Below are 24,775 nucleotides of genomic sequence, written 5' to 3' on the forward strand. Positions count from 1 at the left end.
TCGGTAAACATACCTAATATGACCGGATATAAATGATGTCTCTCCGTAAATCTAAGTAGTGCGCAACGGAAAATAGGGTCCATTAATAGGCGTCCCATTATTTAAAAACGCTTGTTATTCCATTAATCTTTGGCACTGACACAAACATAATTGCGTAATTCGATTTTATCCGTTGTTTTGGCGATTTGCCTGAAACTCTTCGGATGTTTGACTGATTGTTTCGTCCTTGCTGCGGGAACATCCCTCTGGATTTTTTTTCTTTTGCTTTTCAAGTTTTTATTCGTCTTTTAGCCAATTACGAGATAATGTTTGGCGATTTCCTATCAAATATACCCTGACAATTCCAGACAACATCATTTGACATGTTTTCTTTTTCTCCGTTGACTGTCAACGTTGTTTTAAATCCGTTGTCATCCGGGATGTTATCATTAAATTTTGATGTTGAGACGTTGTTTTAGAAAATCCAAAAATTGTAAAAAAAAAATTCCAGACATAAGTTTTTATTCAATTTTTTAATGACTCGTATAATTTCATTAATCGCTCGGGTTAAATCAGAAATATTAAAATCTCATATATTTTTTTGGTTTATTCCATTAATTTGGAAATAATAATTATCTACCGTTCATAATATTTCAAGCTGATATTTCCGAAGAGCATATAGAATTAAATAGTTTATCTCATCATTAATCACTAACATAATCAAAGTTTAAATAGACATTCGCGTTTATAACCTTTAATGCAAATAAAAACATCAAAAATTTATTCAAAATTAGATTCTACTTTCGAGGAGTTTTTACAAGGAGATGTTTGGGGGGAAAAAGCATGAAAGTAATCATTTGATGTAAATTTTGAACCATATTATAACTTGTGCATCATAAAATTGCTTTTTTCCCTTGAATATGAATTAATTAAGTATTTATGGGTTTGGCATCGAAAATTCAATTTATTTAATGAGAAATTCAAAAATCAAATGAAAAAAAAAGGTAGATATGGATTTACAGAGAAGGGAGAGAAAAATGTATTTTATCTTTTTCAACAACTCAATGAAAATTTATGTAGCATATGTGTATTTCTCTATTTTCCAAATCCGTGGACTTTGATGCCTGTCACGGGAAACAGACTGCGCAACGCTGACGACGAATTCAAGCATCGATAACAAAGATAATACAGGAAAAAAAATATATTTTACAGTACGGATAGTGTTTTATCGCGATACATTTTTTTTTTAGAAAGTATATGATATATACATAATATACGCAGCAGTTCCATCGCTCAAACACGACGCATGAAACCGAGGCTTTGGATGGAAGGACTTGAAAAATAACGGTTCTCAGTTTCTACGAACGGTACCTTTCTCTGAAGAAAGAGCAAAACCATTCTCGTTATTGTATTCCGTGCAGTTTTCATGATTTATTTTTCCTTTCATTTTTCAATATAAAAAGAAATACATAAAAGAGATCATAAGGCTATAAATATTTGTCTGCCACTCAGAAATTCCATCAGGATATTTTTAGCTTTTACATTAGCTTTCAAAAAGTTTACATGGTAATTCAACTTTTACGCATTGAGCTTCAAATTCAGTATGGCCTTTTATTCGGGATGCATATAAATAGAATAGAATAAACTTTCTCAACTATGTGTGATTTTTCTAGTCATAATAATGATCTCGTAAAGTTTTGAGAAATATTTTGATTTTTTTTCTTTACTAAAGTTCAAAATGGAAAACTCTGTAAATCAATACTGTTCATGTAAAATTCATATAACGCGATGAACGAATATTTATAAAATATGACGGTAATGAAGCTGATTGTAAATTTATCGACTTCGATGCATACATTTCAAATACCCATCTATGATTTCACTGAACTTCAATATTTCAGTCGCTTATTCCTACAGAAATCCCTGAAATATAATCTAGACGGTAGAAACGATTAATTCGACCTCCTGGTCTTTGCATTTAGTGAATTAGGGTTTCATTTACGACTTATTTCAAGGTAAATCTGTGGATGCAAGGGATGAACTTTTCTGTGTTTAACCTTGTATTGGCCTGGTTCCGTGGTTCTCAACTTTTCTTTCGAGTGGGTGGTCCTGGAAATACGTATGCGAAATGTGTAATAGTGATTCTAAGAATATGCGCCGACACGCTTGAGCTGTCCTTATTAACGCTTCAACCACTTTACGATCAATGACGTAATATTGCGTCCAAACGCCAGTGAAATAATTTCAAAAAGTCTATCTGTTTTCTTTCCTCTCTCCTCATCACCACAAAAAGCGTTACAACTCTATTAAAAAAAGTTCTTTTATCTCCGTGATGAGAAGGAAAAATTAAGAAAAACTCTAAGTTAAAATAGGTTGTACTACGAGTAAAATAGGTAAATTGTAATTGTACAATAGGTAAATAGGTTGTATAAAAATACTACGTATATACATGTACTTAAGAGGGGAAAGAGAACAGATAGGTGAGGGTGAAAATAGAATACACTCTCTCTTATCTGTAATACTTAGTCAAGAACGGAGAAACACTATTTTATGTTAATCATTTCTCTGACGGGAACGAATTTACTCGTCCTAAACTGTTTATAAGAATTGGGTATGGAAAGTGTTTTTTAACAACTTTCGCAGGGGAGAAGAGTTGTTTCTCAGAATTTAATTTTTAATTCTTTTTTTAGATTCAAGTTGACTTGTTTGACTAGTCCATTATATAGAAGAGACAAACAAATGATAGTAGAAGATTAAAACAGAGGTGTCGGTAATCATCTCATAAACGATGAAAACTCATTTCTTTTCCTCCCTCATTTCTAAGGCTACAGTTTTGGAGTATTTCTGCTGGGATTTGAATTATACATCATCCAATTCGGTGTCAGTAACCCATCAGTAAAATTACTAATTAATGCGTTACCATCTAGTAATTACCTACGCGAGGAAAACTAAGCAAGTCTAATAATTGCATACCTGAAGAAATCATGCCTAAGAAAATACAATCTATTCACCCCCTACATGTCATCACCCAGCTCTTGAAAATATTCTCGATTACTTGTCAAAGAACGTGGACAATGACTTGAGAAGAAAAGCATCCATCACTTACTCCCTGCTATGCGTGTGCATATGTATCTACATGAGCCGTTACGGTTCATTGCGAATTCCCTCAAAACGCATAAAAGAAGAGAGTTGATCATGACAAAAGATTCGCGATTCTCACCGTCGTAGCGCGCGTGTCGAAGCTATTTGAGAAAAACCTTCATTCATTTCCATCTAACTTAAGTAAAAATCTATGTTTCGACTTCAATGCACGACAACGGAGGATGAATGAAAAGAAATAGAGAAAGACAGAGCGGCAAAAAAAAAAAATAGGATGGAGGTAAAATAAATCTCAGCTATACTTACAGCATCAATCCTTATATCAAAGCAGAAGCACTCGTTCAAACAAAAGAGAAGAGGCAACTTGAAGCCTGGTGTGTGATGGTGGCTTTTCCTTTTATCCCCTCCTACGGACTATTCGTTAAATGGAGTGTAGGTAAGAAACCTAGAAGGATATACAAAAAAAGGAGTCTTATTCATTAACCTTTAGCGGGCTCTTATCCGAGAACTTTCGCTATCCCCACTCCCGTATCTATACCATTCACTAGTGACATGAATAGATCTATCGCATGTTAGTGTCTAACAAACCTTTTCTTTTGGGCTTTGTCGTATGTAGTCAGGTTCACCTAAGCAGTAAAGTGCGCTTGATCCGAGAAATAGCAAGAGAGAGAATGGAAGATCAATGATCAGTGCAGAGAAGAGATTAGATTAGACATGTTTAGACATGGTCAATCTCGGCTGTTAGCCAGCGAGTCATGATCAAACAGCATTTCATGGCTCATTCGGTTGTCATTCGGTGGTGAAGGATTGTTATTGTTAGCATTACTGCTTATTTCAGTATGAAAAAAAAGTCGTAGGTGGCTATTTTTTATTGGTTCTAAAAATTGTTGAATTTTGTGAGTAAAATTGTCGTGCTGGATGTTTCTGTTTAACCTCTTAACGATCACGGACGAAATACCTGGAGAGAGAAACACAAAGGGAAGAAATTCATTCCAGCTCTCCCTGTTTTTTACCTCTTTTATCACCATCGTGTAGCTTTTAGCTTTGTTGCATACATGCTCAAACCATGGTACGCGGGGCCAAATATGACCCTCAGAGTGTTAACTGAACTTAAATCACTTAAGTGACCCACAGTATATTCACTGATAACGTAAGTGATACAAGGTGTAGTTCCACATCGCTTGAGTGGCCCCCGGCATATTTATAGATCACTTGATTGACCCACGGCACGACTCCAGAGCACTCAAGTGGCCTACGGGACACTTTCATATCATTTGAGTTTCCCGCGACACGTTTTGAAACAAAGGAAATGGCCCGTACTCTCCAAAATGTTGATCATCCTTGCTTTATTGTAACCCTGTGAACAGAAGTTTTTTGCTTGCCTTCCCGTTTTTTCCGTACTCCTGTTTAGTGACCACCCCCATAAAATGTATATCTCTACTGCATATTTATAAGAGAACGAGAGAGAAAGAGAAAGTGAGGGCAATAGTGAAATCTCTATTGCACTTGTCTATCTCTTCCACCTTTTATTTCTGACATGCAAACAAAGAAACCAGTCTTTTTTTTCTTTTTTTTTAATTTTATTGCCGATACCTCAAATACAGATCATCCAAATCTTTAGCCGAAAGCATGTAGTGGTGTATGGGTTTAAATGGAATACAATAATCTCTATTATTCACCCCCTTGGATTGACATTGTTTACTTTCTCTGATGGATATATTTTCCTAAAATGATTATAAGGTAATAAAGTGGTATCTCGAATCACGAGTTTCTGAATTATCCTCGCGAATAATTCTAGTTATGAACAAAGCATTTCCAGAAAATGCTTCAACTTGCGAGAGAAGATATCCGACTTATGAGCTTGAAACGAAGTAGAAAAAGCTCAATTCACACACGAAAACTCACTCTTGATGGTCCTTGCACAAATCTGAAAGTGCATGTGCTCCCTCGAATGGTTAATAGAACATATCGCAGGGAATCTGTCGGAAAAGTATACTTGTTTTTGGTAAAGTGCTATTGAGCATTATCTAAAAACACCCTCTACCGCTTTTGTTTTGCAATTCGACCTCATATTTTATTTCATGAAAAATGCTTTTAGATGTCTTATATATCATCTCTTGAATTTGTCTCATGAATTTAGAATGACTCTGTGTGTGTGTATGTTAGATTGCCTAATAATGAATTCTCTCTTCTATTCCTTAATTTGATGCAATTATAAGTGCGTACACTTAAGTACGTACAACGTACACAGTTCATTGCTGTTTATGTATACTAACACATTTTAAAAATTATCATTTTTTTAAGTTCGTTCACATTTCAATTAAATTGCACCGAAAAAACCCTCGTTTTTTTGTTACAATAATTGAAATAGTCATTCTAATCAGGTTGCAAATGGCATTATGTATTTTTTTTCCCGCCCTTTTCATACTACATTCTACCAGGGGGGATCGAATTCCATGAAAATAAAATGAAAAATGAGGAAAAAAAATACATTACATACGATAGATATTTTTCCTGTCATTTTTCTGATTTTCTTGTGAGCTTTCAATAATTTAATTTCCAATGCTTTTCGAAGGCGCAAAGGAAAAGCAAACTTTACTTATGTCACTTACTTTCCTACGATCCCCTCTCAAATAATTTCTGTTTCGTATCCTTTTATTTCAGGAAGATTCAATCTGATGGATATTTTTATTACATTTTTTTCTTCTCCCGTCCATTTTTCTGAAAGAAGAACCTGTTTTTTTTTTATGGAGTACAGGGTCATTTTTCTTTTCAATAATTTCGTTTCTTGAATCGAAAATAATGTTTGTTTCTTCTCCTCTGCTCAGCGAAGCCCCTCGTTAAAAAGTGTACACGAGGATGTATTTGTCACAAAAGTTTTAATGCCCATACTTCATGTTTAATGCAATGTTTTATAATCCTCGTCTCTTTCTATTTGTGTATTATGTTCGTTTTACGGCGAAAGAGAGATCTATGTTTCTGCCTAAGGTTTGAAAGGGTTTGCATTAAAATGGAGTCGGGATAATGTTTTTACCCCTTATTCTGTTATGTTTCCATGTAGCTAAAATATTTAAGAATTTTTACATAGTCTTAAAAAAATTTTCTGGTTTGAAAATTTCGTCATTCATATTCATTTCGCTGTTCTGAGAGCTCAAATATATGAAAGGTATAAGCAAAACTCGGTGGGGTTACTCAGGGTTCCTCGCACAGGGGATACGTCGACTTTACGTTACTGGCACAAATTTTCTGTAGGACACAAAGCATCAAGCAGGTCGATGAGATACTCGCTTAGGTGGTGTCGCAAATTAGCTACCCGGTTCGTCCCTGTCAGAAACTTTCCTGACGTTGGTACAGCAGAAACAGCGACATGACCACAGAAAAAGATGGCTACCGCGGGGAGTCCCACACCAAGGGGTTAGCGCACCAACCTCTCGATGAATATAAAAAAAGGCTACCGTTCAGGATCTGTAATAAATTGTAGGTCCCGGTCTAATTAGCCATCGTAGAAAATGACCGCGGTGTGACAAAAAATGATCAATGATCAAAACTCGTATATATGTTACGGTAAATGTGATAAATCGGTCAATCATCTTGGTAAGTTTGATAAATTTTTTACTTTTACCATCGAATATGCATAATACCCACGTCATTGGTAAATTTGATAAATACTGAAAACATGAAGAATGAATTGAAAAATGAAAAATGAAAACATGAACAATAAATACTGAATACATGAAACATACTGAAAACTTCCCTAACCACTGCACTGCCGCCTGGCAGTGCAGTGGTTAGGGAACTAGCTTCTCACTGTGCAGGTCTGGGTTCGAATCCCGGTTCGGGCATGGATGTCTACTAATACTAACAAATTCCCTGGACGGATCATGCTGATCCCTTGGGAATACGTGAAGATCACGTTATTATCGCTTTCACCGGCGAATATGCATAATAACCAAGTGTTGTTGGTAAATTCGATAAATAATTGAAATATATCGCCTTTTTCTGTGATTATGCATAATACCCTAATGTAATTCGTGAAACTGATAAATATGAAAACAGTTCCAAATGAGTCTTCTACGTGTGATGAATATAGTCCGAACCCGATAATATGATGAATTTTACGATCGCTCCCCGATATAATGATACAATATGTGTATACATTTTCATGTTTAGTATATCATATAGAACAATATATCATGTTTTCCAACGACACGACGCTTGGGCATTATGCATAATGGCCGGTGAAAGTGATAAATTTAGGGAAATTTATCAAACTTACGAAAATGCTCGGTGATTATACATATAAAAAAGTTGAAAAAAATAAATAACGAATGTATTCAAATGTTTATACATTTCTTGAATCTAGTGATGTAATCCGATAACATCCTTTTGAAGAAGCTTCATCAGTTCTTGATATATTCCCATTCCGATGTATTACTATACAGGGCGCATAGCTAACAGCACGCGCCGCAAATTACTGGTGAACCGTTGACACTAGAGGCATACTTCCAATTAGAAAAAAGTATCCAAATAACGTGTAGACCTGAGACAAGTTATGCATATTGCATGGGGTTGTATAGTTATCAAAATAAAAATTTAAAAAGAATTTCAAGCACACCGTCCTTAAAAACCCAATCAGAAAGCTGTTGCCAACTCTCTCCCGGGGACAAAAAAAAAATCCACGTTATTAAGTGCAATATTCACTGAGATATCCAAGCTCCGAAATCAGAGAAAAATTGAGGAAAAAAAACAGCATAAATGGGAAAAAGAAACGTTGTAAATCAGTTTCTGCTGTTCTTTCCCAATAATCTCAAATATCGTTCTTTCAAATATCTCTGCGAATATTACACTTGGAAACGTGGAATGTTTTGGTTAGCATCAAGAGAGACAAGTCAACAACTTTCTAATTGTGTATTGTAGCACAGGGTGCCCGTATAGAAAAAGTTATTTTTTTTATTTTAATAACAATATAACCCTTTCAAATATGAATGACTTGCCTGAGGTCTACGCGTTATTTGGATACTTTTTCTGACTGAAAGTATGCCTCTAGAACAGTGTTTCCCAACTTTTTTTAGACTATGCCCCAGCAAAGCATATCTGAAATCCAGATGTCCCCCGTAATTTTTCTGGGGGTACCCCATCCCCCGCTGGTGAAACTTCATCGTGTTATAACAAAGGATTTTTTCAAGTTTTTTTTATGTATAACTATTAGTTTTTGCTTTGCCTCCTTAAATTTCAAAACCAGGGGTCTTTTGCTCCCTCCCCATTTCTATCTACTTTTACTTAGTCAAAGGCAGTGGTTCTCTCGCTCTCTGTTTTAATCAGGGTTCTTCGCACAGGGGGTCTGTCGAATTTACCTTACTGGCACAAATTTTCAGGGGGATACAAAGCGTCAAGAACCTTTAATTAAACCCCTTCAACTGAATGAGAAAAACAAAAAAGTAATCGTCAAGAAATTGTTTAAAAATTTGAACTGATATAAAAAATGAAGGGAGTTCGGAAGGTTCCAAGTCTTCATAGAAATACTCAAATAGACCCCCCCCCCTTAAAAATCAAATTGCCCCACGTTGGGAAACAGGGCTCTAGAATCAACGGTGCGCCAATAATTTGGGATGCGTGCTGTCGGCTATGCGCCCTGTATATTATTCAAGTTTTTAAAATGCCCGACAAAACTTTCAAATCTCTTTAAATAACTGTTCTTTTCTTTCCTCCTCTATTTACAGGTGTAGTAAAAGATTCAAAAAACGATGGGCCAGTTGTCGAAGGTAAGATTTTTATCATTCTATTCCACATAACAATGATTATGTAGCTTTTACCTGAAAGCAAATATTTATTTTTCAGGAAGAAATTCAACAATAAAATTGTTCTCTAGAGACTTAGGGGGAAAAAATGAACGTTCAGGAAAACCGTAGGCTTGTTTGATGTTGTATAAGAACGTATTCTAGTGTCAGAAACATTTTCTTTTTTTCCATACGAAACATGAGGAAACATTTTTTCTTTTTTGGTTCGTTTGGTGCAGATCAAACGTCTTCTTGAAGCAAAATCCATATCCTTTTATCGGTTATTCTTTCTTTTTATATTATATTTATTCTTTTGCGTTCGTCTTGTCGAACACAACTTCATTTTTGAGTAAGTAAAAGCATGTAGCATATGTCAATTTTTTTTGTACATACATTTTTTTCCCTGAGAGATTTTCGAGCTGAACTAAATAAAAAAAATGGAAACCCCTCTGGATTGTATATACCAAATAATAATAAGTAAAAAGAAATTCAAGAACCATCTCGGAAAAGTTGTGTTATTTCCTATGAAAATACGCTGATCAGAAAATGTATTTTTCTTATACAAATTTCCTTTTTTTCCCCTCAAAACCTCTTCCGATTGAAATCATCCAGAAAGATGACAATGCTAGAAAACTGTTTTTTTCTTCTCCATTTTTATATAAAAATCCCGAATAGAGAAGTTTTATTTCGAATAAAAACTATAAATATGATGATTGCCTATGTATAGAGAATGAAATGAGATCAAAGATGTTTTCGGTATGAGATTTTCTCATCGACGATTTATTTCTCTGAAAAATTTATATTTTACGAACTTCATGAATTAATTACATACGACGTTTCACAAACCGTCCAAAACTAATAAGTCTCGAAGCTGACTCTAAAATTGAAGTAAAATTTTAAGCAAAAAGAGCAAAAATATATCATATTATACCGATGCGTTACTCTATTATACTGAGAGATTTCCTCTGTAACATTTAAATTAAAGTTCATGTGGATTTTCATGATTGAATTTTCTACGAGGTGAATTGGTCAATTCTGAGAGTACAGAGTGGATAATAGAAAAAATTACGAATTTCAATAATTGATATCTCAAATTTTCTTTCTAATACAGAGTTAATTCCGGCAATAGTCATCTATCATTTCACAGACAGCAAATTTTACTACTATCGGCTAAAATTCAACGACATACCTAGAAATATGATTAACCCATTTGCATCATTCGAAAAAGTGGGAAATTGGCCCATATCACCAAAAAGTTTTTATTGTATGAAGTTAGAAATATTTCAAAATTACTTACACTTTGATCCCTATCGTCATTGTCAGAAGATATCGCAATAATACGTGTACGTTTTGTAGTTCTAATTACTTCTTCACGACTATTTGAATCAAACTCCTCCTTTTTTATTATTGCTTTTACCCGGAAAAATACTTTAATCCATTTGCAATCATCACTTTCCACTAACTGCGTGCATAGGCGGAGATAGACTTGGAAGTCTGGGTGGCACGGTCATTATTGGGGGGGGGGGGGCGGCACGATAATGATGATGTCAATTCAGATATACATATAGGCTATACATTAGATCAGTTGACACCACCTTTGAGGCTGGGGGGCATTGCACCCCGTATCTCCGCCCACGACTCCGTACATGCGTGCTATGGCTATGCGCTCTAGTGTTTTGTTCTTATACATAAAAAACTAGCGCGCATGTATGCGCTTTGGCGATAATAGCCAGGCAATTTCCGCGCATATATGCGCTTATGATGCAAATGGGTTAGTTAATATTGTGTTTTAAATTATATCCTATTTCGATAATATATCTTGCTAATTTTTTTGCACAAAACCGGTCATCAATTTTTCTTAGGCTACATAAGATAGTTTTGTTTATATCAGATAGATGGCAGCAAGGGTTGCAGTTCCATACCGTTTATCATGTATGCAGCGTAATTATGGTAGTACGTATATATAAATAGACACAACAGATATATTATACTAGAGAGAACCAAATACCACATTATAAAATACTGCCGACTACGGCAATTGACTTTTCTTTTCGATGGGAGTGGGAGCCTTATGAAAATGTTGATTTGTATAAAGATTTCATTTCATTTCATCATGAGGTCGAGAAGTTTTGGACACATTTTAAAAATTAACAACAAATCAACCAATTGACATAAAAATGTTTGCGGTTTGCACTAAAACATGGCCCAGAGTTTTCTTTAATAAATTTAAAAAAAGGTTCAAATTTCACTCACAGGCAGCGCTGTAAAACGAAAAACTCGATCTGACGCATAAAATGTAACACGAACACTGTATAATTAGTGTTTATGACAATTTGCGGTGCATGAAACTGCCATATTTAAACATGAGCAACCTTTTTAGCAAGAGCTACATCTGAAAGGTTGAAAGGGTGATCTTGCTGAAGTACGGTACTTTTATGTAACCTAAATTGCCAAAAAACATTAACTATGCACTATTCACTATTTGTGTTGCGTTTAAAAATCTAAGAATAAATGCTATTATGAGTTACGTCATGTTTGTGTCATGTCGTGTTTTTCGTTTCACAGCGCTGCCTGTGAGTTAAACTTGAACTTTTTTTTAATTTATTAAAAACATTTATAGACCACGGTAAGTATTTTAATGCAAACCGCACTTTGTATGTCAGTTGATTTGAGAGAAATTTTTTAAATGTATCCAGGACTTTTCATCCACCATGTATGTATATTCTTAATTTTAATTTTACTACGATAGTTCATATCACAGAATTATTGTTCATTTAATATTTTCGAACACTCTTCATTAAACACCGTACATACATGTCTAAAATTAGAATTATCATTATTTTATGATAAAATAAATAAATGAAAATGTCTTGCATATATATATACACTGCTGGCCACCGTAAATGCAACACCCTGAAGGAAGCATGCAAATAATATGAAATTTACAACATGCATTAGCGGAGGTGAGATATACAAATGATTAGAATTTCAGCGCAGACGCACATCACGCGCGCCTGTGGCGCCACTTCAAAGCGCTATTTAAGGCTTGGAGATTTCGACGATTTGAAGTACGGCAATTGTGTTTTTCTTGTGGTTTTTTTGAAAAAACGATCAATTATGCCTCGTAGAAAACAGCGATCATCTTTTGATCAAGTATCCGAGTTCGACAGAGGAAGGATAGTGGCCTACCGAGATTGTGGATTATCTTTCAGCGAAATCGGTAGTCGTGTTGGACGAAACCAAACAACTGTAATGCGGATATGTGATCGTTGGATGCAGGAGGGTACGACGGACCGACGTGTTCGATCGCATCCACCTCAGTGCACCACTTCACGTGATGACAGGCGTATTGTGCGTATGGCAGTGACGGATCGCTCAGCCACATCACGAACCATAGCACAGCACATTCAGTCTGTACCGCATCATCCAGTGTCTGCGCGTACCATTCGACGCCGTTTACAGCAGAGTGGTCTGTCCGCAAGACGTCCATTGCTTCGTCTACCCTTGACGCAGAACCACAGACGTCTCCGCCGCCAATGGTGCGATGAAAGAAGGATGTGGACGGCACAATGGAATGAAATTGTCTTTACTGACGAGTCACGCTTCTGTCTGCAACACCACGATGGTCGGATTCGAGTCTGGAGACACCGTGGAGAGAGGACGCTGAACAGCTGCGTTATGCACCGCCACACTAGTCCTGCACCGGGTATTATGGTATGGGGCGGTATTGGATATCACTCTCGCACTCCTCTAGTACGCATTGCCGGTACTTTAAAAAGCCAGCGCTACATCTCCGAGGTGTTGGAGCCAGTTGTCCTTCCTTACCTTCAGGGCTTGCCCACAGCCATATTTCAACAGGATAATGCGCGACCACACGTGGCACGCATTGTCCAAAGGTTCTTCGTCAATCGCCAGATTGAATTGCTTCCCTGGCCAGCTCGCTCTCCGGATCTTTCGCCGATAGAAAACATGTGGTCCATGGTTGCTCAACGATTGGCCCAGATTACATCCCCAGCTGCCACACCAGATCAACTTTGGCAACGCGTGGAAGCTGCTTGGTCTGCTGTACCCCAAGAACACATCCAAAGTCTCTTTGAATCAATGCCGAGGCGTGTGGCAGTGGTGATCTCCAACAATGGCGGCTACTCTGGCTACTGATTTTGGCAGGAACCACACTTCACAGAAGTCTATAAATTTAATCATTTGATGCTTGGTCAACATGTTATCTGCAAAATAAATATTGTTGCGATATCTCTTGTCTTTCTTGGTGTTGCAATTTGGGTGGCCAGCAGTGTATATATATATATATATATATATATATATATATTATTACGTAAACAAAAATGGAAGATAATTCAAACCAGTACTCAGAGAATGAACAAAATTAATGCGTTTGGTTCAAAAATTTCATCATGAGGCCGATTCACCAAACATATAAATGCAGAAGAAAAACCACGAAACCTTGGAAAAGAAAGCCATTTTATGAAGTTGAATGTCTTCATAAAGTTATACAGTAACCACAAAACATATTGTGAATCATGTCATCCTGCTGACACGAATTTCATTCTTTTATTCACAATTCTTGCAGAATTGCGGGTGCTGATCGGTGGAAAGCTAATCTTTTCCAACAAAAAAAATACCCTCCATCCAAAGCACTGAATCAATTTCGCACTTTAACTTTAGACACTCTGTAATTTGTTAAAAAATTCCAAAACATGAAATATTAGAAACAAAACACTGAATGTGGGTAAAAAAAGTGTAGAATGATAACGATGGGGGAAATATCTAAGATTCTAATTAACCCAAGACCAAGACTGATTATATTAGTTTTTTTTTTGTATACACACAATGGAAACATTCTATGATCATCTTCAAAAAAAAAAAATTCTTCATACTAAACAAACATCTACGCCTATGTCATTAAACTAACATCAAACATTTTTTGTTCTTTTTCCCTACAAATTCTTATTTTCTAATAAGAAAAAATTCCGTCATTATGTGTTTTTTTTTTTTTTTTTGTGAATCGTGATTTCCAGAAGAAAAATTCCTATGAATGAGTTCTGAATTGGATAATTACATATTGTTGCGATCATTAACTGGGAATATGTGAAGAATAATATACAGTACACGACGCCATATGCATATTTTTTCTTGTTCTATATTCCTCGTGTTTACAGTTGGATGCAGTTCGATTTGTATCTAATGATGATAGAGAAAATCAATTGTTCATAATACAGGGTGGTGAAAATTCTATGACACATTCTAAAAATTCAGATAAAATGTGTTTAAAAATTGTGATTTGCACAGAAAAAAATTTATCATGCGTAAGGGTTTTTTTTTCCTGAATTAAAAAAAATATATATCTCGTTAGAGATCTCTCTCTGTCTCATACACACAGACCGCGGACCACCAAGTCATACCGTTTTATTCTCGGTGGTAAAACAAGCTTCCTTGAAAAAATACTGAACATTTTATTTACTCTGAATATATTTCTTTCATTAAATTTGAATTTGTATTTGTTTTCAAATAACTCCTTTTCATGAATTAATTGTTCAATTAATTTCAATTATTTCTTTTATTGAATCTGAAATTCGACTAATAATTCTGAAATTATGCTTTTCATTTCATGAAATTATTTTTCCGCTAATGACTAAATTTTTTTCATGAATTATTCATTTTTACAATTCTGAAATTACTCTCAATAATTATTAAATTATTATTTCTTCAATAATTCTAATATTACTTCATTCTTGCAGCATATATGAAATCATGGACCTCAAAAACTGAAACTGTAAATCGTCAACCGCATCTAATTCCCAAACTAGCCGCAAAATTTACCGACAGAAATCTACCTTAGTTGTGGTGATACTAGATATACTGGAGCAACTCATCTCTATTGAGAAATTTGAAAGTTCAGATCTATCCCTAAAATCCACAAACGATCGAAAACTGCTGGATTATTACATCTATAAAGCTGATGTGTGCCCATTTAGGTCGGACACTGCCCCATGTATCTCCAGATTTTATGGTTGCGACATGCGATTGCTGAAAATGCTACATACACTTGGGCTGACCATATTTTTTCCCATGTACAGCAAACAGAAATCTACTGAATACGAAGATATGCGGAACACCGTCAATCCTAGCCAGATACGCTGCAAAACATGAGAAATTGCCAGTTATGGCTAAAACTTGCTGAGAAATTGCCTAACAGGTAGAAAAAATAGACGGTTAATGCCAATCAAAGTAAATTAAAATCGAAAAAACCTTCAATCATGAGAAACATAGAAGGCGAATATTCATAATATTTATTACAAATTCGAGTTAGCTTCGTAGAAAATACGGGACATTTTTATGAAAAAAATCGGGACGACTAAAATTACGGAAAGATGCGGATTATATGTAGATGCACCCCCACATATATTGAATGCACCTTAATTTCTGTTATTTGGGTGTTTTAGCATCATCCCTCGGCGAAATTTGTAACTAATTTGGAAAAAAATACGGTTTACAATTTACTAGTTTTTACAGTAAATTATAACAAATCGGGCATTTTGTTATTTACTGATGTTTTAGTATTTCACTTTAATAGTTGTTATTTTTTATATAAATTTTATTCTATGTTTTTTATAGTCTTGGTTATGAGTTGCTCTTGACTCTTCGAGCACCCAAATGTGAGAGTGAAGGTTAAAGTAGTCTCAAATATGTTAATTTTTACCATAATATCCATGAATACTTGCTAGTATGGATATGAATTATATTTAAAACTGCTCTAGTCATTTCTCAATTTTTTATCTCTTGTGTAGTGTGTATGCCACGGCCAATGTCCGAAATCCGGGCATTTTAATGACTGACCAATTTGTGAAATTCCCGAACTTCAGACATTCGCCTTAACACACATTTTTTTTAATGGTTTGAATATTGTGAAAGTTTATAGTTTTTTTCGTATGTCATATTCTTATTTTACTTACGGAAAGGGACGTGTTTCTACAACGGCACCTGGTACGAAGAAGACGCAGAACTGCCCACCAGGGGTCTCTGCCTTATCTGCCACTGCTTCAAAGGTTTCACGGAACCGAACGCGTTCACTTGCTCAGTGATAGACTGCCCTTGGGAAAATTACCACGAGCGATTTCCGGGATGTACTCCTATCTACGCCGACAGAGACTGCTGTCCCATTGGATGGGAATGCGGTATACAATTGCGGTATATTTCCTTTGCATGAAATACTCAGCACACACCTGCATGCAATGACGAATCTCGATTTGCATTCGAGCACGCTTTTGACGAATGCATGCCCATTGTCATCCTCCTCCTCCGACCTCCTGCATGAGCATTGGAAATTACTTGACTCGCTCGATCACGACAAGATAAATGTCATGTTGATGATCGGAATACTGATTCTACATTGAGATATTACCGAAATGTTCTCATCAATCATTCTGATAGAATATGTATTCAAATAGAGTCTATTTAGCATGCTTATATTTATAGTTTGAGACTATTATCTATTGCTAAGGAATTCCATCGAGATCAACACGCTTATGTTATTCCAGAGAAATCCACGAAAGTCATTTATAACTAGATTTGTTATGAAACATACCCTCAATTTCACTATAATCGTTTTATTGTGTTTGCATTGAACCCTCTCAATGACGGACACCATGGAACCAAAAATTTTGCTTCTCTAATTGGGGAGTGTCCGTTAGTAGGTAGGGAAATACATCTAAACGTTATTCCATTGGATTCAAAAAGTTGCCCGTTAACAGAAGGTGTCCACAAACGGTTAGTGTATGTTATTAGAGGTTCCGTTGTTTAATTCTCCGATATTCAACCCACAAAAGTCTTGAAGATGATGTTAAAATTCTAACCATTCGGATATGGTTTATCCATTAGTTTGTACACATGGCACACAAAAATTTCCGATAATAATACGTTTCAGTGTGCAATTTATTCAAACATCTGACTCGTTATATGTTGTGTTTCATAAATCTCGATCATCAGATAATCATCTTCCTCAAGTTTTGTCATTTCATACAAACAAGAGTAAATTAGAGCGAGAATAGTTTACTCCAATGGGCCGATTCCGGATGGCTTTCCTCCTCCTATTTTTGCGAACCCAATTTGACACCAGAAATTTTTAGTAAAAAAATCTTCCATATAAGGATTACTATGGGTTCTGGAGCCCTCTGCTGTGCTCGGATATCATGCCAAACTTATAGTTTTACAGCGCCAAAATTCTTTGAAACGGATGGGAGTGTTCAAACGGAGTTCGGGAGTAGTACAGTGTTGCAAGCATTGTTTTCACTGCACTAACGTTAAATATACAAGGAAAACACAATATAGTAAATGCCAATAATTTTTTTCCCACATAAAAATTTCATACCACAACATGTACACTGTAAACTTTTTTTTTCACAAAACAAGATTAAAATAGTACAACACATGAAAACACTACATGGAAATTTATGTTTCCTGAATTGCTATAGTTGCATCGTGGTTTTTTTAAGACGTGCATGATTTTCAGAAAATCGTTATGCCATCGAAAAATTATTATTGTTATATATATATATATTGTTGATGTTACAGACCAAAGGCTGACCAAAACATCGGAATGTAACTGCGAGTGGCGATATTTGAAGCATTACGAAGCCAAAGGATGCCGTCCTGTTTACGCTGAGAAGCAATGGAGGAACGGGAAGAAAGATACCGAACCTCCTGATGACTGCCCTTGCCCTTGGCGGTATGACTGTTCCGTCCCTGATGAAGATGTTCTCGACGATAAAGGTGCCACATATATATAATAATATATATAATATAATATACAACGCATTTTTCGCTTGCTTTTCTTCCAATTCATAACTGTCCAAATGTATGTGACACTAGCAATTCATAAACAACACTTGTAAGGCCGGAATTACACTATAAAAGTTTGAGAAAAGTTCATTTATGAAACTGAAAAAATTCAACCAATAAGTTTATCGGTTACATTCACTCAGATGTAATCGATACGCTTATAGATTACATTCTTCAAGTTTGATAAATGAACTTTTGTATCCCGGCCTTTGAGAAATAAACGGCTCATTAACACATACAGGACCAATCTTAAGTGTTTTGTTGCATCTAAGATGCCAACAGTAGAACCTCATTATAACGGAACAATAGGGGCTGTAATTTGGCCGTTTTCATGAAATTCCGGTTTATAACAAACTAGCCATAATACCTGGCAATGCCAGGTTTTCTATAATTAATGGGAGGATTGAAAAATGTAACAAACCATTATACAGGAATAAATTATTATACATAATACGGGCATCATTAAATAAATGAAAAACCATTTAAAAGGCATGTACGCGTATTGCTAGGGAACCACGGTAACCAAAGTAAACATTCCGAAAGTGATTGTTGGGGACCAGTAACCATTGTTGCCCGACGGTTTTTTGCCCTATTCTGTCATTTGCCCTGCTGCGATGAACTTTTAAAGTAGCTTATAGTTCAATCCCAGTCCCGTTTTCTAAATATGCAATATTTGGTGACCATCGGTTTAAAATTGTAGATTTGTACAAAAGACAAACACATACATGCATACATACTTTCTCATTTATATATAAGATTATTCTTATATGGGGTGCATGTTTAATTTAACATTAAAAAAAGAATTTACGTTATCTTGCATGGGAGAAAAAAAATTGTTTACTAAGAATCGAGTTAAGAAGTGGGTAGACTCGGTTCTTAACTCGATTCCTAACTACGGAAGAAAAACGATTCTTAGTTAAGAATATGTGGTAGCAAAATTCCCTCTCTACTATTAACTACAGATCAAATCCGGAGTTAAGAAGCGGATTCTTATTAAGAATCAGAAGGTGGTACATCCCCACGAAAAATGGTAGAAATCGCAGAAGAGAAGAAGAGTTGTCGTTTATTTTTCCTTCACTTAAATCCATTCAACTCCGAATTATTAGATATGCAGACAGTATGCCCTATTATTTACCCCATGGGTTTAACATTAATGTTTCTGCAGAAAATACTCATTTTCCTACTTGTGTAAAGGAGAGAATATTTACTTCCATTTCCGAGTTTTATCTATATAATTTCCCGGAGAGAGAACTCCCTTTTTCATCCGAAAACTTGCGCATTATACGTATTAAATTGAAACCATGGAGCATTTTCTCGCTAGAAATTTTCTTCTTCATCCTTCTCTTGTGTCGGATTAGAATTTTTTACCATATCTGTGAACAAAATCGCAAATAAATGCGTTTCTGCAGGAATATAGTAAATATCCATTTTGGTTCACTTACATAGAAACATTTAGTTTGTAAATAACCCAGGCACAAATGAAAGTAGTCAGATATGATTTTCTGAAAATGTAGGAGTTCAAACGCGTCGTGTGAAGGATTTCTTTCGTATTACATTTTCCTCTCGAAACATATACGAGGTTCGTACAAATCTTTTCAGCCTGAAATAACTTAAGAACGGGGTTACGAGACTCAGATAACGCATCTGATGCGATAAAGTAAAATAAAAACGTTCATAACAATTTATAAATCATTCAGTTTACGGCAAAAATAAAATTTGTGCCTTCTTCTAATGTATCGAACGAAATTAACCTCGCATCATTTAGATAGAAATTCACCGAGAGGTAGTGGTGATTGGAATTCAATTCTGCAACTATCTCAACATCCTTTGAAAACATTCGGGTTTTTTTAGCTCTCGAAAATTTTCAATCACCGATATATCGGCGAATTCTCAGCCAAATGCTATGGGGCTACTAGCCAAATGATTCAATCGAGAACCTCTTTCTGCATATTAATTAAGGAGACAAAAACTTGAGGCCCTTTTAAACCGACATATCAAAGGCTCTATCGATAATCACCAATTTCATAAATTGATTATTCATAACCTATGGACGGAGAGTGATAGCCACGCATCTTTGGTTTACAATACAGGGTGTTCTGTAAATGCTAATGCGGTTTTTATCTCATCAAATTTTCATCGTAGAGGTATGATTCCAATTTAAAAAAAAATGCTCAAAAGGAGTTCAAAAATTACTCTGTACCAGTTTTAAGAGTGAGAATATAAAGAGTGTGACAAAATAAAAAAACCTAAATTTTTACATTGTTCACTTGTCCTTTAACTTTCAGTTAGAAAGTTGTTGGCCTGTCTCTCCTATGGCCAACGGGAAAAAAATTCATGTTTCTAAGTGGAATAATCGCCAAGACATTTAAATTAAAAAATCGGAGAAAAATTATAAAAGACAGTAAGAACTAACGTACCGCTCCTTTCTCAATTTCCTTCCAATTTTTGAATTCGAATATCTCAGCTAATATTGCACTTAGAAACTTAGAATATTTCCGTTGGCCTCAGAGGAGACAGGGCAACAACTACCTAATTGAAGATTGAAAAACAATTGAGAACAGTATAAAAATTTATATTTTATTTTTATTTTGTTACACACTCCTTTGAGCATTTTTGCTCACTTTGAACTCCTTTTGAGCATTTTTTACATTACAACTATACCTCTATCACGGATGGTTGATAAGATAGGAGCCGCATTAGCACTTACAGGACACCCTGTATAGTAAAATCCCCACGCTCGATCAGATGCAATATATATAAGATGCGTATAAAATAATAATAATTTTAGGGAAAGCATAAAAAAACTAAAGTTAGTTTAGGGCCGTATAAAAACTTTTTACACCCTGCTTTTTTCATTGCATCCGATCTGAAATAGTCACTTCACTTTTGACGCGAATGCAAGCCACTCTCTCATTTGAAAATGTATATCCACAGATAATATAGGCACACCTTACATGTCTACATCACATGAATGTATCATACAGTTACACGCATGCCCCCCCCCCACATGGGTGCGGCTGGCAGGCCTCTAGTCCTATAACCCGGGACAATTATCATCATTTTTTGTTTTTTCGTGCAACAAATTCGTTATAAAAAGGCCCATGAAAAGTCTGGCTTGGGGGCCCGACAAAGATCCCAGCCTAGGGGTTCTGCTCCATCGTGTGAGAGTGAGAGCTATGTTTATATTATCTATACTTCAAAATTTGGGAGAACGATGACAGCAACAGCAATAACACGAAAAAAACGCAAAATATCCAAATAACGTGCAGAATTCGGATACGTCATTCATGTTGCAAGGGGTTGTATATAGTTATCAAAATAAAAATGTTAACTTTTCATACAGACACCCTGACTCTGAAACCCAATTAGAAAGATGTTGCTCCGTCTCTTCTGATGCCAAGAAAAAGTAAAATATTCACAGAGATATTAGAATTTAAAAATCGGAGGAAAGTTGGGAAAGAACAGAAAAAATAAAGAAAAGAAGCGTTGCTAAATTTTAGCTGTTCTTTCCCAACTTTGCTCCAGTTTTTGAATTCAACTATTTCAGTGAATATTGCACTTAGAAACGAGTTTTTTTCCTCAAAAGAGACAGCGCAACAACTTTCTAATTGGGTTTCTTAGGACAAGGTGTCCATATAAAACCTTAATATTTTTATTTTCATAACTATACAACCCCTAGAAATATGAATGATGTATCTGAGTTCTGCATGTTATTTAGATATTTTTTCTAATTGAAAGTATTATATGTCTCTAGGATCAACAGTTCACCATTAAAATGCGGCAAGGGGAATTAAGTAATTGCCCTGTATACTCACGCAGAACACGTTACGGCACGTATCAGTTCATTCGAAATTCCGCAGAGGAATGTGTACGAGGTGCATGTACGGTCAAGTGGTAGTAGTTGACTTCATTATACCAAAAGCAAAGCCCAAATGGATTTCCAATGCATCCTGTATATTCGAAAATTCTTAGATATATGTTTGATTTCCCAGTGTGTCGCACAACAGTTATTTCCCTTTTTTGACATGATTAAAATTTTCATTCCTTTTCTTTTCTATAAAACGATCAAAAGATAATTATCATCTCTCTCTTCATTTCGGTTAACATTACGTTGTTTGAGGGGGAATAATAGATTTCATTTGAGTGTTCGATTAACGAATAAATTTTGTTTTCAGTTGTGATTGATGATTATTTTTTTCTCTCCCTGGTGCCAGCCTGTATATACAAGAAGCAGGTTTATCCTGTGGGTACGAAGATCAACACGACAAATCCGTGCGAAAGCTGCTCTTGCGTAAGAGATTACTTCACACAGGCACCAACGATATCCTGCCTAACAGTCGAATGCCCGTCCGTTTATTCAAGAACACCTCTGCCTGAAGGTTGTCATTACGTATACACCGAAGGAAACTGCTGCCCGATTGCCGTCGAATGCCGTAAGTTTAGAGGAAAAACATTTTCGAATACAAAATATAACATTTTTTATTTATTTATAGGCAAAGTATAAGAAATATAAAAAAATTTTATTATCATCTTATAACATTCTGGAGAAACGAAAATTCAGAGAAGGGGTATTCTTGTACGATTTCATGTTCGTCTGGTCATAATCCCGACAGCCATAAATCCTGAAATCCTGAGAATATTGGCAGCCGAAATCGACGTGAAAACCCGAGAAAACAGAATTCCCTACCGCAGAAAGCAGTTTATATTGATTAGACAAGACAACAAATTTTTACAAAGTTTCTACATCCGAAACAAAAGCAGTTATTTCTTCTGTATTTTGGTGTACTCAACACGAATTTAACCATGAGAAAGCCAATTGGCTACGGTTTTTTCTAAAGTTATACATTGAATTCTTCTTTGGTAACGCAATGTCATCTCTCCATAGAAAAGAAATACGCATAAATATTTCTTGAAATAGCGAAGCTTCGCGTTAGGACCCCGACTGCAACATATCAAATAAGAGCAAAGCATTTGTTATAAATTCTCCAAGTAAAATTTACTGTTGGGTTTTATTATATATAAAAATGAACAATATACATCTGGATGATACCATATCGTCCCCCTCATGCCAGGAGCGCAACCTCTCATTATGCATATGCAACCGTTCATTTTTTGAGTTTATCAGCTGGTTGGATCCCTTATTTTACTGGCTAAGTTTTACCTGAAACGCAAATGTTGAAACGCATGTCACAAAGCATTTATAAGGAATGGCATTCATAGAGTAACATGCGTAGAGTAAACATTCGAACGTCATTTCCACGTTTTGAAAATTTGCACATTCATGCTTCTGGCATGAGGGGAGAGGGACTCTATATTTTTTATTTTCATACTGTCATGTGCGGCACACCTATGTAAATATTATGTGCGATAATTCCGATTACGATATTTTTATGTTTGCTGCAAAATTATTTTCCGGTACACATTTAGTAACCCGTATTATGGCGTATAAAATTTAGACCAATGTGTGGCAAGAAAATAAAAAATATACTGTATATTGTTCATTTTTCCATGCCACGCGCTGATTTGAAATCAACAACCGATTTTAACTGAATAATTACAAATAGTTTTGTTTTTATTTGATAGATGGCGGCATCGGTTGAAGACATTTTGTATGACAGATCGCGGAATTTTTCACTTAATCTAACCGGTCCACAAGTAGAAAGATGTTGAACACTGTTTTATGTATACAAATACAAGGCCACATCAGGAAAAACGCCCAACGAGGTGAATGAAAGCGCTACTGTAATGAGTAACATAGTGCTCTATCTAAAAAACAGCCAAGAAAACTTTCTCTTGGTGATATTCGTGTTCACCAGGTGAAAATAGTTCAGAATGATAGTTTCGTGTCGGACGCAACTTCATTGTTGTTCAGTGTTATTGGAAATTGGGGTGTCAGGATTTTGAATATCGGGATTCTGGCCCAGATTCACATTTTGTGATGCAGACTATTAGAAAAAAACTGGTAGTTACAGGGAACAGGGAATAACTTATCCATGGTACCTGCCTTTCTAAATGTCCTAAGAAGTTCTAAATGCCCCATGTCTGAAAAAAAAATATGGGGGGGGGGGGGGGCAGTAGTATTTTCTCTTAGCTATTACTCTTTGTTAGTTCCATTGTTCCTCATGAGATGATATCTGCTACTTGGGAAGCACTGTTTTATAATGTCTCAAATGATTAAAAAATCTTCTACACAGTTTTGTTTTGTTTTTCACCTTTTTTCTCTTCATTTTTTAAATCTAATTTCAATTTTATCTTATTTTTTAATTTATTCCTTATCTTATTTGATTTTAAACGTTAAACTAGTAGAAGTATAGCAGTAGCAGTTTTCTTACATGCAATATCTCTCCAAGGAAATTCCAAATCTACACATCTTCAGTTACATACATAAGCAGTATCGCGTGATATATACAGTATATAAACATGATAATGATATCGGAAGTGCAAAGCAATCTCACTATTTCTCTTGTTTTTCCAGTGTTTTTATCTTTAAAAAAAATCAGAAACTTGGCATTGGGAACGAGAAGCTCTATAAAATCTTATCATCAAAACATCTTGTTAAAACTAGACAGCATTTATCCCCACCCCTTAGATTTTTTTGTTTATATGTATTTCTGGGCGTTATATATACGGAATGTATTTTATATCTCGCAAGATAAACCTCTCATCTTTAAGGAAACATCGTATAGCTTTCTTTTTTTCATCCCCATTCCCAGGAGAGAAATGTAGAGAGGAAAAAAAAGGATAACTTTTAGATGATCGTTCGGGAGGAAAAAAAGACGGTGATCAAGGGATTTATAAAGATGGTCCTTGTCATCGCATATCTTGGATGTAAATAGCTTGGTTATAACAGGGATATATATATATACTTAGATAAAAAAAAATGTTATTTTAGATAGAAGATATAGCAACAACAAAAAAAGCAAAAAGCCAAATATCGGGTATAAGTGTACTTTCCGTAGAAAAATATCGAAGATTTCTCTTATTTTATTTTCGTGTCATTATTACTATTATATTTTCTATTTTTTATCGTGATACAGCCGAAAAAATAATAAATTGCGTAGTGA

At 35.3% G+C, this 24,775-nt stretch overlaps 1 protein-coding gene across 1 annotated transcript in view; it reads left to right on the forward strand.

The window, feature by feature from the left end:
- Positions 1–24,775, forward strand: part of LOC149076256 (uncharacterized) — a 195,156-nt gene that overhangs the window by 121,924 nt on the left and 48,457 nt on the right. Inside the window, exons 2-5 of the mRNA XM_089242204.1 lie at positions 8,799–8,840; positions 15,833–16,048; positions 17,445–17,642; positions 21,926–22,144. Coding sequence (XP_089098330.1) covers positions 8,799–8,840; positions 15,833–16,048; positions 17,445–17,642; positions 21,926–22,144 — 675 coding nt within the window. The remainder of the gene's footprint in view (positions 1–8,798; positions 8,841–15,832; positions 16,049–17,444; positions 17,643–21,925; positions 22,145–24,775) is intronic.

The sequence above is a fragment of the Pholcus phalangioides genome, unplaced genomic scaffold (assembly GCF_987345545.1).
Source record: "Pholcus phalangioides strain wild (caught in Gottingen) unplaced genomic scaffold, Ppha-v1.0 ptg000015l_1, whole genome shotgun sequence".
Lineage (NCBI taxonomy): Eukaryota > Metazoa > Arthropoda > Arachnida > Araneae > Pholcidae > Pholcus > Pholcus phalangioides.